The sequence below is a fragment of the Lissotriton vulgaris genome, unplaced genomic scaffold, assembly GCF_964263255.1.
Source record: "Lissotriton vulgaris unplaced genomic scaffold, aLisVul1.2 SCAFFOLD_902, whole genome shotgun sequence".
NCBI lineage: Eukaryota > Metazoa > Chordata > Amphibia > Caudata > Salamandridae > Lissotriton > Lissotriton vulgaris.
This window is the reverse complement of record NW_028240880.1, coordinates 792890-813789: the sequence shown is the minus strand read 5'-3', so window position 1 is coordinate 813789 and position 20900 is coordinate 792890. Positions and strand designations below refer to the sequence as shown.

Genomic DNA, 20900 nt, shown 5'->3' with positions numbered 1-20900 from the left:
TATCACGTTACACACAACAACAGAACAGGCTTATTGCTAAGATTATAGTTAAATGGTCAAGTTTTAATAATCATAGGTGACAGTCAAGCATTGTAGCCAGTGGCGACACTCTATTAAAAAAAAAAAATACACACATTTGCTAGGTCACATCTGTTATCAATAAATTATAGGCACCTAGAGATATGATAGTTTTTTGCATTTCCATATTCCCGCTATTCACTAAGTGAATGACTTACTGCGGGCACTGACACAATGCGTCTCTTGCTGCTGCGTCATGCGTTGATATAATCATGTTACTATGTGGCTTCAATGCAAGTTGGGTAGCACCGCGGAAGTGGATGCAAACTGCTTCACTATATTTAATGATAAGCTTTATGGTAGCTCCCTTAGCGGGGATGAGAGCACTTGGACGTGTAGATGCATGGTCGGTGCATCCTCCAAAGAGGGTTCCCTTCGGTACTTTACCAATAAGCAAGGATTCATGATTTTGCTTAAAACAACTGAACTGAATATTGTCATATATACCCAACAAGGTGTGATAAGGAGGACACCACGGCCCTGAAATACTTTGGATAGTGGACGCCGAGCCCCATGCTCAGAACACGGATATCTCTATGTGTTCAATGTTTTTGTCAACTTATAGAGTGTGTATGTGTAGAGTCTCTATATGAAGAGGCACTCGTGATACAATGTGAATGGAACACATACAGTGTTTGATACTGAATTTCCTTTCGGGAAAAAAACAACAAAAAAAACAGTGAGATATAAAAACGACTTAAGAGTACAACATTGAGTCATTCTGAAAGTCAAATATTCTCTCTTATACAGGCACTCGCCATGTGCGCAGCACAGTTAATTAAGTTAGGACCACCTCAAACATTCCTCCCTTCCCATACTGAATTAGTCATGTAATGGGAAAAATGGAGGGAATATTTAATCAATTGCACAACTACATTCCAAGATGAAGATATGTAACAAAGAAAAACATCTTGCTGCCCTGTTTAGGAACAGATGGAATAAAGGTCTACAGTAAGAATCGAGAAAAAACGCACAACTGCAGGTCAAGGAGACGTTTTCAAGTAGGATTTAGAGAATCCTAAAAATTACTATACTTCCACAGTATGCAGAGTTTTCAAAAGAGGCAGGAGACAAATGAGAACACAGATTTGCTTCTGCTTTAAAAAAAATCAGGTTTACCTTGTTGATTTGGAAACTTTCAACATGAACTTTTGAAGGATCTCATCATCATGCATACGAATAATCTGAATATTCAGGATAGATTATGAGTAAATGCTGAAACTTCTCTTAAGGATATGATAACCGTTGTACATGAAAATGAGTTAATGTTTAGATGTGACAAAGCAGTGCTAGAGAAAATAGAGGGAATTAAATTTGTAAGTAAGGTGAAGTAAAACAAAAGTGGAAGACGTCGACAAAACCTATTAAGGACAATACAAATATGATGGGGATGGTTAGAGGCAGGAAGGGCACAAGATACGATGGAGACGCTTGTGGTAGGTGATTCAGATGTGGACGTACAGACAATCTGTCCTACAGCAGAAAACGTCCTGCACTTAAAAGACTTCAGGGTGTGGAGCAAATTGTCATTTAGTAAGAGTATGCAGGAGGAAAAAGAAAGTGTAACAAAAGCACAACTGTCCAGTACAAGTAGCTCAGAATCCTAAGAAAGAAGTAAGCAGAATGGGTTTTGCGTATGTGAGAAGATATTTCAGGGGTGAATGGTGTAGTGAAGAAAGAAACTGTGCGCGCGATGACGATAGGAGAAAACAAAATGAAAATCTTAGCGTATTCAGGCTCTCCTTTTAGTATTGTTAATAATTATGTCCAGAAGGAGAGAGTTGTAGGAAAACTTGGTGAAGTTCTACTACTTTCTGACATCAAACTAGAGAGCGTTTAGGGGTGACCAATACTAGGGTTCAGACAACTAACTTTCAAATTTAAGAAAAGAAGAGAGGAAGAAAAACAGTGTGTTGCTGTTACAGGACCATCATTACTTGGTTGGATGAATAATGGGGCATTAGATATAGTAGTGGATCCCGATAGCCTGGAATAGGTTTTAACTGTAGGGACAAGCAAAGATACAGGAACAAGAATGATGAAGCAGTTGCCACGGAAAAATGGGAAAACTGAGGGGTTTTCATATGGGATACTTTAGAAGATGAAGGCAGTTCTGTTCGTTCATAAATTGAAGAGTGTTCTGGTGAAAATGAGGGATGATTTGACACGAGTTATACAATTTACAGGACGCTGCTATAGAGTGAGCAGAGTCATCTGAATGGGTTTAGCCCCTAGTGATGGCCAGACAGACAAACAGCAAGGTGAGGCTGAGCATCAACTTAACACTATCACTGCTGCAGCAATTCCCCCTCTGTGCTGAAAGTGCTTGAAATCCATTGTTCATGACGAGCTCAGCTCGTCATAAGCACACGACCAGTGTACTGCATGACGAGCATCGAAGGGGTTAGACATTTCAACAATAATCATCTTGTGGACCACTTTTTCTTGCCGAAGATAGATGAGATGTCCTCAAAAACAAAAAGCATCCACTAGTTTCCCACAATTGCCTAGTCAGCCGCCTATTATCAGGTGCCCCTCCATCCTAAACACAGGAAACTCCCAATCTTGATTACTTCCTTAGGAAGTTTCCAAATTAAGAGAGTATCTCTTGGACTAGCGTTACCTGGTTGTGTATTTTAAAAGGGGATGGCTGAACTGTTTAAAGACCAAGCACGAGAAGTTTCTTTAAGGATGACATCCTTTTGATGGCAAAGAAGAAGGAATATGGTGTGAGGTTGAAGCAGGAGTTGAGAGTTTAAAAAAATAAGTAATTGGCACCTAAATGAAACAACTATAAATCTGATGTGAACATTATGACTTATTTGGGACAAGATGTTGGACAACATGGAATCAGGCCAAAGAAAGAGCTAGTTGAGGAGATTAAATAAAGATGTGGCACTTTCAAAGATTAAATTATACAAGGGCCCTGCAGAATTGTATTCAAAGTTCAGAAATAATTTTGCCATGAAAACGTATTCGATTAGGCTACTGCTAAAGAAAAAAAGTAAGTGGACACTGGAGTCTCAAATCGACGGTTGCAGTACTAAAGATGAAATCAGAAGTGACACACCACTGAGATGTTTTGATACAAAAGGATACATGTATTATATTTTTGGATGCCTGTGGGAGGGGTTTAGGAGCTACTCTCACCCTCACATCACACTCTCTGACTCCCACAGAAGAGAAATATTGTGAGAGAGAGAGAGAGAGAGAGAGAGAGAGAGAGAGAGAGAGAGAGAGAGAGAGAGAGAGAGAGAGAGAGAGAGAGAGAGAGAGAGAGAGAGAGAGAGAGAGAGAGAGAGAGAGAGAGAGAGAGAGAGAGAGAGAGAGAGAGATTAGCATGTGCACACAATCTTGAGCACTTTAGACCTTTTGTGAAGGGTTTACCCACAGTGTTATGTTCGGACAAGAAGCCATTAACAAAGTTTCTCGGCACCAGTGATTTGTATTGCTCTTCTCTATGTGTGGCTTGGATTTCAAGGCGACTGCAAGATTACATTTATGCTGTACTGTACGTTACTGTGGTGAAGAACAATGCTGTGGTTTTTACGGACTACATGCCATGCCTTATCTGCTATGGAAGTTCCAGTGAATGACTGGCAAATATGTTGTGTGGAATTGAGGGCATTCAGCAATGATGACTGCCGTCAACTCCACTCAATATGTTCGCCAGTCAGGAGTTGATGAGGATGGGTAGCTATAAAAAGATAATGAGGGAAGGGGCGTGGCCAAGATGGCGTCGGAGTAGGACGCTTTTCCGAGCCGCTCCGGCTCCGACAAAGCATCTTATAGCACGGTCCTGAGGGAGCGATTTCACTTCGAAAGTGCTGCGGAAGTCCCCCTGGCATAGCGGAGAGGTTTGATGCCGTCGGAGGGGCGGTGAGACTTCGAGATCGACCACGGGACCGACTGAGCTCTGAGGCCTGCGCGACCCCGACCTCTCTTGGGTCCTGGCGGCCGATGTAGGAAGAGGGCGGAGCCCCTGAGATCCCGCCTGGAAGCTCCGGAGCTGATTGAAGGTGGAGAACCGCATTGAGTCGGCGAGGCGGCCGATCTAGATACCGGTGTGGCTTGGATTCATCTTGCTTGGGGCGTGGAGCGGGCCCACGAGGCTTGGAGGCGGAAGTTTAACTGCACCCGGCGGTGGCCGACGAGAGGAGGCCCGAGACATCTGAACGCCGGTGGCGGCGCAGACTGGGCACCGGCTGTGGCCTTGAGCGTGATTGGTGGTGGAGAGTGGTGCCGGATCTGCGAGCCCCGGTGAGGCCGGAGTTGCGCGTGAGGAGGACGCGGCCTACGGGATAGCGGCGACATTCCTGCATGGCCGCCATTGGACTTTGGACCGTCCGCAAGCTTGCGCTTTACCCTGGGACGCCTGCGGAACGAAGACCCGGGCCGCTGTGTGGGCCGTGAGCGTTTTCTCAGAAGTACTGCGGCCTATAGTTCGAGGCTTGGTCATTGGGTCCAAAGGCCTCAGTTCTGGACTGGGACGAGTGGCAGGGCCCGCCATCTTGTTTAGCCGCGTAGCGCTTGGGTGGAGTGCCGTTTGCCGCCATGTCTACCACGCTGCGCAAGGGGCGCCCGGGGAAGGATGGCACTGCGAAATCTTCCCAGCAGCCGGCATCCCCAGGGGCTAGCGGTTCATCGAAGCAGTCGGACGATGAGGCGCCGGTGACAAAGGCTTTTATGTCCAAACTCTTTGCCTCCATTAAGGAAGACATCTCCGAGCTCCGCGCGCAATTGGCCTCCGATCTACGGGAGGTGCGGAGGGACGTGGATGGTATAGGCGAAAGGGTGGCGACTCTGGAGGACCATGATTTAAGTATGGCCAACGATGTGCACTTGTTGCAGCAGGATATCATCCGCCTCACCGAGCAGAACCTGGACTTACAGACGCACACGGAGGACCTGGAAAATCGTTCCCGCAGGAACAACATCCGCATCCGAGCTGTGCCCTGGGATGGTGAGGCGGGCGATCTGCGTGGTTATGTCCAAGAACTGTTCCTCCAGATATTGGATGAAGAGGATGTGCGGGAAATTCGGATGGACAGGGTGCATAGAGTGGGGTTGCCCAGACGTGGGGGGGGGACCCCTCCTGACATTCTTGTCTGTGTCCATGACTTTCAGGTGAAAGAGCGTATCCTCCGCAAAGCCAGGGCACTCACGTCATTGCAATTCAGGGATCACCGCCCTCAGCTGTTTCAAGATTTAGCGGCCTCCAAACTACGGAAACGAAGGGAGTTCCGCCCAGTGACTGCTTTTTTGAGGGAGCGTGGCATCGCTTACTCCTGGGGACATCCATTTCGAATCATCTTTCGGTGGCAGAACCGGCTCGCACAGATTCGCTCGCTCCAGGTGGCGAAGGACCTCCTGGGTCTGGAGGATGTGCCGCCCACGCAGGAAGCAACTGCCTCCCCGTCTCGGAGGCGCCACCGCTCGTCTTCCTGGCACAGGGTGGGCGCTTCCCCTGATCGGCGGCGACCAGACCTCACTACCAGCCTGCAGGAGCAGGGCAACGCAGTGGCATCGGTAGCTTCGGCTACATTAGCTGATACGCAGCAGAGCTCAGGTGCAGCGTGACCTCTTTCTTGCTGATGGATCGACGCCGGAGGGGTTCTGGCTTCCTGGTCTGGGGGTATGGATGTACTTTTGGAGGAGACACCCTTGACCGTGGCCATGGGGGATACCGTATTGGTCCCCCGGACCCACTTCCTGAAAGGAAGGCCCCTTGCGGACTCTGGACTTCTGGACACGATGAGTACTGTATTTGCTTACACAGTTTTGCCTTTGTTCTTGCTATTGGTTGTTCTTCGAATGGGGGGGGGTTTGGAGTTGGGGAGTTTGGGGGGTTGGGGGGGTTCCATGACGGTGGGAAGGGGGGATTGCTGGATGAATGGCTGCTGATGTGCGTGATTGGAGTGACAGGAGAGATGTTTGGGGTCCATTTCTGTAATGCCGATTAGCATAGGGACATGGAACGTTAAGGGCATGAATTCACCACAGAAGAGGCAGAAGGTGTGGAAATATGTGGTGGATCATCACCTTGACATAGTGGGGTTGCAAGAAACCCATCTAGCACGGAAGGATGAGATGCGGCTACGACATATGGCTTATCCCATTATCTACAGGTCTTCCGCCGCTACGAAACACAGGGGGGTGGCACTCCTTTTCCGAGCTGCGCTGCACTTTCAACCTATGGAGGTGCGTAACGATAAGGAAGGCCGTTGGTTGATGGTCAAAGGGCTTATTCAGGGTCGACTGTGCACTTTTGTGGTGGTGTATTTGCCCAACGCAGGTCAGAATAAGTATTTACAGGATTTGTTGGTGAAGGTTGGAGACTTTACAGAGGGTCATCTGTTCTTGCTGGGGGATTTCAATCTGGTGTGGGACAAGGACGTGGACAGCTCAGGGGGGCATAGGGCGGGCACGGGGGTGTTTTCTGCTTCGACACAGCGGGAGGTGGGGGAGCTGGGGCTGGTTGATGGCTGGCGTTTTTTCCACCCTACTACAAAGGATTACACATTCTTCTCCCACATGCATCATTCCTATTCCCGTTTGGACTCCATTTTCCTTAGCCAATCTCTGCGCGGGGACGTGGTAGATGCCGCCATTCTTCCAATATCTGTCTCGGACCATAGTCTCTTGGTCCTTAGCCTTCGTTGGTCGCCGCCCGGTGCGTCACATCGGAAGTGGTATTTCCCGGCGTCGGTGATCAGGGACGATACATCTAATAACGCCTTGCGACTTGCCATTAGAGAATTCTTTGACCTTAATCCCCCGTCGGACACCTCACTGTCGACCACATGGGACGCCTTTAAAGCTACGATCAGGGGCACATGTCTGGGACTCAACTCGCAGCTTAACGCCCTGCGGAGGAAGGAACGTGAGGCCTTGGAAGCTGAGGTGGTCGGCCTCGAACGTGCTCATAAACTCAACCCATCGAGGTTGACCCTCCGCCCGCTGACAGCGGTGAGGGTTAAATTAAAGGCGCACTATGCCAATAGGGCCGAGCTTATGCTATTGCGACTGGGGCGACAATCATATTCATGCGGTAACAAGGTGGGTAGGCATCTGGCGCGGCAACTGCGGGATAGGAGGGAGCGGGAATACATAGGAGGGATCAGAGACGATGCAGGTGTGCTGCAACATCGGGACGGAACGAAGGCAGACATTTTTGGACGCTTTTACGCCGAATTGTATACGGGTGACAACCTGGACGCAGAAACACAAAGAGGGTTCTTGCGACGTTTGCCGTTACCTCGAGTATCTAGAGAGTGGAACGACCTATTGGAGGCGCCAATTTCTAGAGAGGAGGTTCTCTCCGCCATCAAACACTTGAAATTACACAAGGCCCCGGGTCCGGATGGTTACACTGCGGTCTTTTATAAGACATATGCTACCGAGCTGTGTGATTTTCTAGTGGCTCTCTTTAACGATATGGCGTCGTCCGGAATGTCCACAGGGACGCTGGCCGAGGCGGTGATCACGGTCCTGCCGAAACCAGGGAAGGACCCGGAGCACTGTGCTTCGTTTCGCCCCATAGCCTTACTTAACATTGACGCAAAACTGTACTCGGCGATCCTGGCGAGCCGCCTACAGGATTTGATGCCGGCGATTATCCACCCAGACCAGTCTGGCTTTATTAAAGGTCGCCAGACCCACGATAATACCCGTAGAGTGGTTCACCTCATCGAAAAGGCAGACAGGTTTCGCATTCCGGCTGTGCTTGTGGGCCTGGACGCGGAGAAGGCCTTCGACCGCGTGGATTGGGGCTTTCTGTTTAATAAGCTGGTGGCCTTCGGCTTTTCTGACAAATTCATAACTATGGTAAAGGCAAACTTTTGCAGCCCACGCTCGAGAGTGGCAGTGAATGGCCACCTGCCGGCCTTCTTTCCACATTCGCGGGGCACCAGACAGGGGTGTCCCCTCTCTCCCCTGCTGTTCGCGCTCAGTATTGAGCCTCTGGCGGTGGCGGTGAGGGAACATGAAGGCGTGAAAGGCATACCGTTCACGGGAGAGCAACATAAAATCTCGCTCTTCGCGGACGACATCCTGTTCTCGGTGGCGGATCCGGTTGGTTCCTTGCCCTGCGTTAGGGAGATTTTGCTTGAATTTGAGGATGTGGCAGGATATAAAGTGAACTATGGCAAGTCTTATATTTTGAATCTGACTATCGCAAACTGACGTGGCTCAAGTACGGGCGTTGACTCCATTGGCGTGGGCAACCGGCTCGATTGTTTATCTGGGAGTTCACCTGACTCCGACGGTGGGTAAACTGTTCGCGGCCAACTTCCCGCCCCTCCTGACGAAGACCCGGGCAGAATTGGAGAGGTGGAAACCTAAATTCCTGTCCTGGTTAGGTAGGGTACATGCGATTAAAATGGTCCTTCTCCCCAAATATTTATACCTGTTCCAGGCTCTACTTATTCCGCTGGATAGCGCCTACTTCCGACAGCTCAAGACGCAGATACTGAGATTTATCTGGCAAGGGGGCCGAGCCCGTCTGTCCTTCACAGACTTGCGCCGACCTCGGTCGGAGGGTGGGGTTGGTCTGCCGGACCTGCATCTGTATTATAAGGCTGCCCAATTGAGGGTCATGGTGGAATGGTCGCAGCAGCTATCAGAAAAACACTGGCTGCATATGGACCGGAGTGTGGCGGGTCGGTCCATCTGGGATTTGGCCTGGAAACCGAAGAAGGACCGCCCCTTGAATGCCTACATCAGTACCCCCACGGGTACTACGCTGAAGGTCTGGGATACCTTGGCTAATGATGAGTGGTGGACGACCTTCCCATCTCCGTTCACGCCATTGCATTTCAACCCGGCCTTTCCGCCAGCGCTTGCCGAGGGGCCCTTTGACGCATGGAGGGAGGGTGGGTGTAGGGCACTGCTTCACCAGTTTCATGGCTCTGATCCTTTGACCTTCACTAACTGTGTGCGGGACTACCAGGTGCCGCAGACTGATAGGTATCAGCATATCCAATTGCTACATTGGGCCACGTCACCAGGAGTGCTGGAGGCAGCTACGAGGCCTCCCTCGAAATTTGAGGCTTTTCTGCTGCGGACGTCTACCATGAAGGAAGCCATCTCCTTCCTACATCAATTACTGCTTCAATCTGAACTGTCACCTAGGCCACGGTATATAGAGCAATGGGAGGAGATGGTGGGAAGGGATGTAACCGACGCCGAATGGTCAGCGCTTTGGAGGGACATGAACCAATTTAACCACTCGATCCACTTACGGGAGGCTCACTTAAAGACTCTCACGCAATGGTATATGTGTCCGACTCGGCTCCACCGTATCTATCCGGCTGCCTCGGATAAGTGCTGGAGGGGATGTGGACTTCTGGGGGACTTCCGCCACATTTGGTGGGATTGCCCGGTGATTAGGCCTTATTCGGACGAAATTCTCTCCCATATCAAGGATATCCTTCAATATCCTGTAGAGGACTCTATGGCCTTTGTGCTATTGGGCCTGCGGGACCCCGGTCTGGAACACCAGACGCGCTCGGATAAAAAGATTCTGTGGTTGTGCTTGGGGGCAGCCAAGCTCACACTGGCGGCGGCATGGAAACGGAAGGAGGCACCAGCGATATCCCTTTGGCACGCAAGACTCTGGAGGCTTTTGAGCCTGGAACGAATGGCGGACATCTTCCTCGGTAATTATAAGAATTTTAAGCACGTGTGGGGTCCCTTGGTAACCCTTCTCTCTACTGGCTTGCCTTCGGCTGTTTGCCCAGCATCATTGAGATCTTTACACCTCTTCCAAATTTAGTGTGCCTGCTGAATGAATGTGGTATGTGTGCATCACCGTCATGGGGGGGGGGGGGGAGGGGCTGGGGAGTTGCATTTTCTCTTTCTTTTCCCATGTTGCAACCGAGGTGCCGATCTTCGCCGGTTGGTGCATTTCTATGGTTGTGTATAGCCTGAAGACCTGCTTGCTGTGGGACATTTTGATTTTGCAAGGCTCGGCTCCAATGGAGCTTTCTCTTGTCGCTGGATCCTGTGCAACACAATAGAGTGATAAGGTACTAGAGAAGATGGATGGCAAAGTGCAGAATGTAGAAGGTACATTTCTACTACAAAAATCCTGCCAAAGTGACAGAGTTAAGTGTGTGAAAATAAAAAGTGAAAATCCACATTTTGTAAATCACAGATGAGAATTTGCAAACTTAAATGGTGTTTGCGCTTCTAAGTAAAACTCAGATGTGCAAATACCTCTGTGAATCAGGCCCACTGTGTTAAGTGACAAAATAAAACACTGAAATCAAAGTTTTGTGTAAAGAAATCTATGTTCAGGAATCCTAATAAAACAAGGCCTTATTCTTAATGCTTCCTGCCTTAGTATGTGCATCTGAAGGGTAAGTCAAGAGCAAGTCACACCTACTCATGTACGCATGTTTTTGTACTGGGCCGGGTGAGTAAAATGTAAAAGGAGAGTCTAGGTGTCACTGAGCTGTAGTTTGGGGCTGTGGAGCTCCTAGGCTGCCTCACAGAAAAGGTGTAGAGATTTCACCATGTAATGCAGTGTACAATGGAAACGGTTTCCTTTTATTATCTGTCTCTTGCAAAGGGTTTGGGCAACAATGCTGTTCCATACACTTTCAAATCCATTTTAATTTTCAATGTTTTAATTATGCGTTTATGCTTTTATTGAAAGATAAAAAGAAAATATAATGTTGCATTGAGCCATACTATTTTCAAATAATAGTTTTTCTCTCCGTTGAAAAAGGTGCCACGGGATACCCACATATGTTGAGATATTCACTGTTTATTAATACTCTCCTGTAATGGAGAATTTGGGATGGAAAATTAAGCATTACACAACATGCTGCACTATATTTCATCATACATTTTAGCTGGAGTTAATGGTTCCAAACTGGAGGAATCGACCAGAATTTGTTTGCTAGACTGTTTATGGTAAATGGTAGGGGAAACTAGAAATAGGCCAATGAGAAAATAGAATGGTCAATAGGAGCTTGGTGAAAAATCAACTGTGGCACAGTTAAAAAGGAAGAATAGTTGAACAGAGAGCATTGGTAGAAGGATAACAAAAACAAAAAAACAAAGGCTGGAGTCTGACTGATTAATTACATATAGCATTTGTAGTAAGATGCCAAGAACTCACAATCCTATTACTACTCAGTTGTCAGCCTCTTCCTGTTGTGTTCCTCAGAAATTATGAATGCGTCTATTAGAGAGTGGATCCAGCGTGAGTGCATCTCTTACTTTATGTGTTTTGACCAGCTGACTTGTACTTTTTGCTCTCAAGAGTCAGACTCGCTCTTCTTAGTATAGGAAAAGCAGCAACGCTCGAAGGCTTCGCAAGCATTTAACTGATACTCAGGAGAGCAGCCACCCCTGAAATCAATCTGTCTGCAAAACAGCTGAGCTTTTCTTATCTTCATACTGTGGCTATTTTGAGAGAAGGGGTTACACTGATCTGCAACAATGCTTGATGCTACTGTTGGAATTGAAGAGTGGATCGAAATTTTGGCATTGACACATTACCTAATTTTGCTTTCAAGTCACAAAAGGCCTTTTGGTTCACTTACACCCTTTGGCTTACATTATTTAATTAAAAGTGTAGGTTACAGTTTTACATTGAAGTCTGAGCAACAATGTGCTTAGATAGACAAAGACAATATATTGTGGAAATTCACAGAACTAACTAAAAGGCATAGTTGTTTCCAGGAGTGGATTGATTTGGTGTGTGCAACGCGCACCTGTCTGTCTTTTTAAACCCATCTCTCTTGGAGAGAATGTTTGTATAACAATTTCCAACCTATTAATATCAAGGATATAGGGTAGGATTATAGCATTAAAAATACAAAATACTGTGCCAGTACAGAGACCAACCTTATGCAAATCAGCATAGCTCGCTGTGCCAAACAACTCAAGCTGGTGTGGCCAAACAAGGGGAATAAACGACCCAATTTGAAAATTAAAGATGAACTGTAATGCAGCACCGTATTTCGCAGTGAATAAAATTAAGTCAAGCATTCCACCCATCAACTGCATCAATTGTTTTTCTTGGTGAGATGCCTCAAATGGGACAGGCATGCCCATACGTGGGTCCTGTGCTCACTGTGCTATAGAACTCACACTGCATCTCACGGATTAAGTCGACAAGTCTAAAACCACTTTAGTTTCCCTTCCAGGGGGACATGATCTCGCATTTTAGACCAGATTACTTCTACTGAGGCAGGACCAAACCTGATTGCATACGTGTGGTCCCTGTCGGTAATGGCACAATGAGGAAAAATAATGGGCCTGGATGTGGCCCAGAATAAATACCAATGTAGGAGATTAAATTAAGCCTTGTATTTGTCTTTTTTTTCTCATCAGAGCATTAGTGGTGTGACCCCAATATAGAGGTAATAAAAGTTGCCACATAAGGTCATCAATTTCAGCATGTGGATTTTTCTTATGGAGTGGGGTTCGGCATTACGGCAGCTAGAACTCAGACAGGAGTTTGGCATGAAATATTTCTCTGAAACGGCTCAGAGTTCTTAATCTGTTACAAATCAATATAATAGGTTCTTGAGATTATAATATTGTCAATATCAATCAATCGAGGGATTTGTGAAGCGCGCTACTCACCCATGAGGGTCTCAAGGCTCTTGGGGAGGGGGGCGTGCAGCTCCGGTTCAGCCAAAGAGCCAGGTATCTATACAGAACAAAGCAAACTAACATCACTGTCCTGGTACTTACATAACAGTGATTGCTAACACCCATCTTACATTTAAGCAACTACCCAGAAGCTTAGATGAAATGAAAAGCTGAAAACTGGAGGTGGGGTGGGAAAGAGGAAAGTTTTAAATTCACAGCATTCATTACTAAGACCAGTAATGTTGTAAAAAAATTTGGGCCCAAGTCAAGCAATGGTCCTGTAGATGGAGATATAACGAAAATGACAAACTAAAGGTGACCTTTAGGGCCCATGTTCCTGAACCAAGTAGTGCAGATATCAATTTTCTCCAGGCCTTTTTAAGCTAGTAGGTTTTTACAGCAAAAAACATAAATCTAATGGAATCTAATTGAAGTTTATAAAATATGCCAATGTGCCGTTCCTAAATGTGAGGGAGTGTTCAGATTTGTTATAAAGTGCCCTGACACACCCCAGAGGATGTTATGCTTCATCATTGGGCCTGCTCCTTGTCGGGTTGGCGCTGCAGTGCCCGACGGACACCCGCGAGGAGGCTCTTTAGCAGAGATCTTTTTTTGATGAAGCCGTTGGGCGTGTGAGGGTATGTGGACAGGGTACTGTCGTGAGTGTGCAGTGTAATTTAAAATAGGTCTAGTACTGCACTTGTCAAACATTTAATTCTGGGGGTGCACTAACCTTACTAAAAACTGTAAGCCTTTCCTGGAGATAATGGTCCTACAGGGTCTATCTGGTGCATGTGGTCGACATGTTTCTTGCCTAAAAAGCCCCTAACGGGTCTGGTGGCAATTCATCAGGACCGCGGTATATAGGTGAAGGTGATCTTGACTCTTACACTACCGCAATGCTGGTTCTTGACGTTGTAATGTAACCAGCGTTGCTTTAGCACCAGGTCGACTGGCCTGGAATTCTGAGACCTGAAAAGAGAGTGATAAAGGTGAAAAGTATTAAAAATGAGAGAACGTGGTTGATGTGTTGGGTAAGCCCATTTGTGGCTCACAGACCTCCTAGTGAGAGGAGGAGGTGATGAATAAACGTATCCCTCGTGAAGTGCTTCAGCATGCTGTTGAAAGTACTTGTAGAAGAGCGACCAGAACAGGGCTGAATGCAGTGGATAACATATTATAGTATCTGAAAGGCAGGACCAATAAGGTCCATCTTTCTATGGTCTGAGCCCATATGTGGGGTAGACGTGCTCGGTATTAAAAGTCACGATGTTTAGAAACACGGAGTGAAAACGCTTGTTTCCATGGCTTTAAATTCATTGGGAAGCCATAGGTTTTTTCAGATGACAGAGTAAATATCACTGCCAAATCGTGATGATAGACGAACACAGTCAATAAAACATATATAGTGGGTAACAAATAGAGTGATTACCGTATATGTGTGGACGACCCACGTGCAGAAACGAGGGGTAGCCACCTCACCCTCAGTTTGAGCCATACGCAAGTTCACACATATAGATTAGACCAAAACATTAGCACCATCTCGCAGCAAAAGAGCGTATACATTTGTTCTCAATTTCTAAAGAGGTCATGGGCTTATCTGGTAAGTGCGTTATAAGCCTGGTCCATGTTGGATTGTTAGGAAACCCACTCACCCCTATACTCTGAGGTCGGAGAGAACGGGGGGGGGTGTCAGCAGAGCACTTCGTTGCTCGTACCCTGTGGAAAGAAGAAAGAAAGAAGACGAGCGTCTGGGTGTGAGCACACATCGTTTTAATCTTACCGGCAGAGTTCAAATTGTTGCCGTCCAGCATGTCCTTGTAGCTAGTGGACAGTTATACTCACGTAGGGTGGCGTGGCAACTAGGAGTATTCCTACCCTTGCTCCGGTCCCAGTGTGTGTGCCTCTGAATACTGTGTATAAGTAAGGTCGCGTTTTTGCGTCCCAGCGTCACAACGCTAGAATGCTAAGCGTAGTGGCCATCTTTGTAGTTAACTTTATTGAACCTACACTGTGTTACAACAGTTAATGCGGATCTTCAATCCGGTGACCTATGAGTTCTATACTAATTAATGCTGATGTGACATTTCCTATACCCTATTGGGTTTAGTTAGTGACAAGGGTGGAATTAGTCGCTGGATATGGCAACATAGTAAATGGTGTTAAATGGGCCATATTGTTGCTGGCATGATATGTGAAGGTGAATACTATGTCAGTGTTTTTTTTTGTATCCATCTCGATGTACAGCCCCATGCTTCATGTTGCTTAGTGTCTCTAGTTATCACTAAGTAGAGGTGGCCGCATCTATGAACCATCAGTAATGGGGGTGCTCATGCCTACACAGGAGGTTAACAGGGTTCAGAGGTATACTACATGATGCTTGATGTGTATAGTGGTCACTAAGAACCATAAATCCCAATTATAGTATGCTGTCATTGTGGGTGGTAAGGCGGAGTTGTCATGACCACTACGTATAATGGAGAAATATCACAGGAATTGGATGCCCAGTCATTGTGGGTGGTAAAGGCAGGGTTGTTATGCCCACTCAGTGTAATGGGAGAAGAATCACGGGAAGAGGATGCCCAGGTACGGTTGTAGGTGAGTGTTGTCAAATTCGATTCAGTTCCACCCAAGGGGTATCAACATTGAGACCTGAGATATGGGATGAAAGTTTAAAAATCCATTGATGTTCCTTCCTGAATAACACATCCTTTCTTATTTGGGGTTGTGATTCCAATAATGTCCAATGTAGGTCATACGTGGGGTGGTTCATTTCAGTGAAATGGGCACACATTTTGGTGTTGGTCTTTTTTCACCTTATATTACTCTTGTGTTCTGTATTTCTGGTTTTTACAGGGTGTGTCGTCATTCCTATATATTTAAGCTGGCAAGGACAAATGATCAGATCTACACAGTTGTGTGTATTGCAGTTGGTGTGTTTCTTTTATAACCACCTGAACGTGTCAGTTAGCGCAACTGTTTTTGTTGCACCTGTAAGTGGGCAAACTATGCACTGTCCGCAAGGGTAGTGGCCTGTCACAGGAGGCAAGTTCCACAATTGGTTTTGTGGTGGTGGATCCTTTTTTGGTCTGGCACTAATCAGTAAATCTTTTAGGTTGGCAGTTCTTTTAAAGACGAACCTAGGGGGATTGGGCACTAGGTCACCATGTACAATCATCCAGTTTTTCCTTATGATTAGTTTGATTATATTGGATTCTGGAGTAAAGGTGGTGACACGTGATGTGCTCAGTTTCAGATTTGGGCTGAATTTCAAGGAGTGCCTCTCTATTTGCATTTTGTGCTCTCTTATGAGCGGTTATCATTTTTCTTACCGGGTATTCCCGTCTAGCTAAATGGTTGGTGAGCTCAGATGACTGGGTCTGGAAGTCTTCAAGGTTACTGCAATTGCACCTGAGCCTCAAGCACTGCCCATAAGGTAGATTTTCCCGTAATGTTTTCAGGTGAAAACTACTAAAGAGCAAGGGACTGTGGCTAACAGTGTTTTTTTTTAATGGTTTTTGTCTCCAGTCTTTTCGCTTTGAGACTGATCACAAGGTCCAGGAAGGGTAGTTCCTGATCAGATATATTGGCCGTGAACCGTAGGTAAGGGTTGAGTCTCTTAACTCACATAACAAAGAGAGGGATGACGGCTAGTCCTCCTTTCCAAAATACCAGGACGTCATCAATGTAATAATGCCAGAGGATGATGTTGTCTTTATAGGGATTGGTGACCGCAAGGACATATTTTGACTCGAAGTCTGACATGTACAGACATGCCAGACTTGGGGCAAATGTACTGCTCATTGTTGTCCCTTGGGTTTGATGGTACATGCGGTCCTCAAAATGAAAATAGTTTTCTGTGAGTGCTACATGGGCACACTCCATGATGAATCTTATGGGTGTTGGAACTGACAAATTGATGGATCTCAGGGTCTCTTCCACAACCTGCGAGGTGTCGCTAGTTGTGGAATGTTGGTGTAGAGGGCCTCTAAATCTAGGGTTATTATTGAATCCAAATGAGGGCCCTCCACATTGTGCACTTCAATTAGGTTCAGGACATCCCTTGTATCTTGAAGGAATGTTGAGATTTCCTTTACAAATGGTCAGCGAAATGGTCCCAAAATTTAGAGAGTGGTTTCAGAACTGATCCAATGCCCAATACTATGGGCCTCCACTGGTGGTGGTTGGGTACCCTTGTGAATTTTCGGTATGGTGTAAAAGTAGGGTACTCTTGGGTTGTCATTTGTGAGGAACTCAGCCTCATTTTTGGTAATCCACCCCAGGTGTAATGCCGCCGTCACCATGGACCTGATTTTAATGGTCAGTCGTGTTGTGGGGTCTTCCATCAAGGGAGTGTAGTATCTCCTGTCCTCTAGTTGGCACAGGCATTCTGTTCTGTAGTCTGTTGTAGATATGATGACAATGGCTCCCCCTTTGTCGGCCTCTTTTATAGTGATAGAGGTATTGTTGGGCAGTTTTTTAACCCTTTGACCGCGGCCGGAATGTCAACATGTGCGCAGATCGGATGTATCCCGGATGTCCGATGCACACGCCCACCGTGACGTCGGACGGCCGTCCGACGCAGGCAAGGGGTTAATGGCCTATTTTATTTCCGTGAAGTGTTGTAGAAAGTATTGTTGGTACGGGTGGTCGCACTCTCTCTTAGGACTGCCTTTTCAAATGTGAGAATTTCGGGTGGTACCATGCCCGCAGTTGGAGTAAAAGTGGTGGTTTTCGTAGACCTGAATCCACTGGTGGTGACTCAGGTTGGTTAGCGAAGAATGCTTTCAAGTGAACTTTCCTGAAAAAGTTATGCAACTCACAGTTGGTTCTGAAGTCATTGGTACTTGGTGTCGGAACGAAACCCAGCCCTTTATGTAAAACGATATTGAAGTCACAGCACGTGTTTCCCACCATTGGCTTTCTGTTCAATACATTTTATATTCCACCATGGACAAAACTTCTGGCATACAGGCTAAACTTGTGACTCCTCCTTATTTTGATAGGGATTATCTCCAAGAAAAAGTTTGTCTGTCTTTAGATAGAAGGAGTTCATCATCCAGGGAACAATCTGTTACAACAAGAGGGCCTCTAAAAGTAGTATACTTCTTTTTACAAGAGTGGAATACATTAAAAAGCTTGTTACCCTCTCATGGAATTCCATATAGCTCAGTGTGCAAACACATTTTTTAAATTAATATAATACTACACCTGGTACCGCTGAGGTAACCATTTCATTGCCTTTTGGTCAGCGTGGAATCTACCTCAATGTAAGGTAACTTGTCATCCAGACACATAATGGCAAGCACTGGCTCTCATTTTTCCAAAGCTAAGAGTTCAATTATTTGCTCTATGGCAGATTTGTATTCCACAATAGAGAAGGATGAATTGGGGAGGGTGTCAGTTTTGGAGGTTCCCTGAAATGGTGGAAAGGATGGGACATTTGCACCAGACACAGAAACCGGGAGAGAAAAGAAAGAAAGAAAAGAAAGAAAGAAAGAAAGAAAGAAAGAAAGAAAAAGAAAGAAAAAGAAAGAAAAAGAAAGAAAAAGAAAGAAAAAGAAAGAAAAAGAAAGAAAAAGAAAGGAAAGAAAGAAAGAAAGAAAGAAAGAAAGAAAGAAAGAAAGAAAGAAAGAAAGAAAGCGAGAACTGGAGCCCAATCTGCAACAGCACCACTCTGTCTGGATGTTACAACAAGAAGTTGATCTAAACTGCTTGAAGAGAGAGGGCACACTGTAAGTCCAATATACCAGCTGGAGGACAAGAACAAATAACAGATGAAATAAACCATGCCGGCTTTAACAGCGGATGGTACTACGACGAGCCCAGAGTTGACCTGGAATCCGGTTCAGCCCTCTGGATGTGGTTGAACACACACAGGGAAACCTGTATAAGAAATGTAGCAAGAGAGGGCACAACCAACAATTCCAGATAGGGAGTTATAAAGAATCATGGGAAACAAACAGGAAAACAACAGTAAAGGAATGTAAAACGAGTGCTAACTAAAAAAGAATCGAAAGCCAATGCAGACATAGAAAGCGCTCCCAGGGAGAGGACAGAGTTATCACAAGGACTAAATAGGGCTCTACCCCTCTTGCCATGGAAATAATTCCATCCCAGGAATGGTGTACATGAGGGTCACTAACAGTTAATGGACTATTGATGATGTTTCATCCTCCCTCGACCTGTTCTCCACCCATTTCCAGCACCTTCAGTCCCTGTGGATCTACTGTCTCACCTGAATCCTGACAGAGAGCTACCACAACCCACCACTTAGGAATCTTTGGAAGGGATGTTCTCTGTTTTCTACCTGCTGCAGAGGAACTGATAAAAGTGAACATGCCGCACATTGGGCCTCCAGTATGATCACAAATAGTGACAGATGTGTGGACAGCGGACTCATGATGATCTACATCAAGGGAAAAGTTTATCCTCCTGTGAAGCACAACAGTTGTCCCTAGAGTGCCAAACAAAGAACTTGATTAGTGGATCATATCAACGTGCACGGACATGGATAGCAGCCTTCTCACTAGGGAGTATTACAAGTCAGAGTGGAGGATGTCCTTCTTTTGTCTACCAGAGACAGAATTCTACAGTAAAGAACCAGGTCTGCCTTCCCTCTCATAAACCAGGTGGCAATGTGTTGCAAATTGGCCCTCAAAAGGACCATGATGGAGGGAATCCAAGGTGATAATTTGCATTACATAACCCTACACATAGTGCACCGCCATCCTCTCGTGAATAGAAGTTGACTGAAAAGCTAGTCTGACTGATTTCTTCTGCTTTCAAAATCTTACGTAACACTACACAGTTACAAGATGTTAATTTTAACACAGAAATAATTCATACAAAAACACAAACTAATGATATGAAACGCCAAAAAGAAACCTGATAGTGCTGGATTGGTATTATTCATCTCTTTCCCCCAGCAATCCACAAAATTCAATGTCACAAGTTCAACCGAATCAACAGTTCTCTGCAATATAAAACCTTGTGCTCTAACAACACCAACATGGAAATCTTAGGCGTTCAAAGGAGTGTGGATATATCTCAGACAATTTCTAATTACAGTTACGGGGAAACTCACAAAATGTGGAGAGAGATGACCCTATGTTCAGATTTAATAACATTTTTCACCGCCAGGTAATTGCACATTTCAGGGCCCAAGGTTTTCCACAAAATATTGTTTTGAGATCATTAAAACACTTTGCCATCCTTTTCCTTGCATTACATCCTTTACCACAAACCTGCTATAAAATAATAAATGTTCGCACTTTCAAGCCACAAATGCAAGCACATATTTTTTGGACAAAATTACTAAAAATTTGTTTTTCTCAGAAATAAACATCACTGATTCTCCAGTGCATCCATTAGATCTGGGGAGGTGTCTCCTGAGTTTGGGGCTCCCAGATCATTGGTCACTAGAATGTGCGTTGGTGGCCTAACATTTCACCACATGTGATAGATACAGTCTTGCACCGCACTTTACACCTGGTGTCCAGTTGCATATTATGACCCTCTCCCCATCACAATCTGGTTTCTGTAGACAGGATCAACCACACCCCGTACACTTGCAGAGTCCAAAGCAGCTCCAAGGTTTGTGGATCCATGCGAGAGTTTCAGGGTATCTAAGTAAGAAGAATTTACAAGCAAAGTGTCTTACTGGTTATCATGAAAATCTGACATGTAGTAGGCCCTCCTGGACACACACTAGACATCTCTGCCAAAACTGCACTGCCCTATTATACCAGCTTTAATTTGAGATACTTCAGCTGCAATACAAGTGTTCCCCGAAAGTGATATGCTTTTCCTTAGAGCTTGGTCTGGCCTTTAAGAAATACCTAAAAATAAAAAAATCACAAAACACAAGTTTCAAGATACTTAAGTAGACTAGTTTTCAGATAAAAATTATCATACCTTTTCCCAACCCTGAAGTTGCTCCGGTTATTACAACCACTGCGTCTTGTATATACGCTCTGGTCCGCAGCCTCTGAAGCAGCTTGTAGAGGCCAAAGACACCCACACTCCCCAGCAGCAGTGGGATAATTGCCACTGATGTGATATCCATTATTTTCCACTTACTCACACTTCTCCTGCAGAAATATGTCAAATGCAAATAATAACATTGTTACAATTCAGCTTTTGGTTATGTTATTTCACAATCTTTTAACTGTTTAGTAGCTTTTGAGAGGCAGCTTCCAGTTATTTTA

General features: G+C 45.7%; 1 protein-coding gene across 1 annotated transcript in view; it reads right to left on the bottom strand.

The window, feature by feature from the left end:
* The window catches only part of LOC147672503 (peroxisomal reductase activating PPAR-gamma-like), a gene marked incomplete at its 3' end in the record, with an annotated part of 88733 nt that overhangs the window by 18297 nt on the left and 49536 nt on the right, over window positions 1-20900 (bottom strand). The window contains exon 3 of the mRNA XM_086947988.1: window positions 20608-20783. Within this exon, the coding sequence (XP_086804114.1) occupies window positions 20608-20783 (176 nt within the window). The remainder of the gene's footprint in view (window positions 1-20607; window positions 20784-20900) is intronic.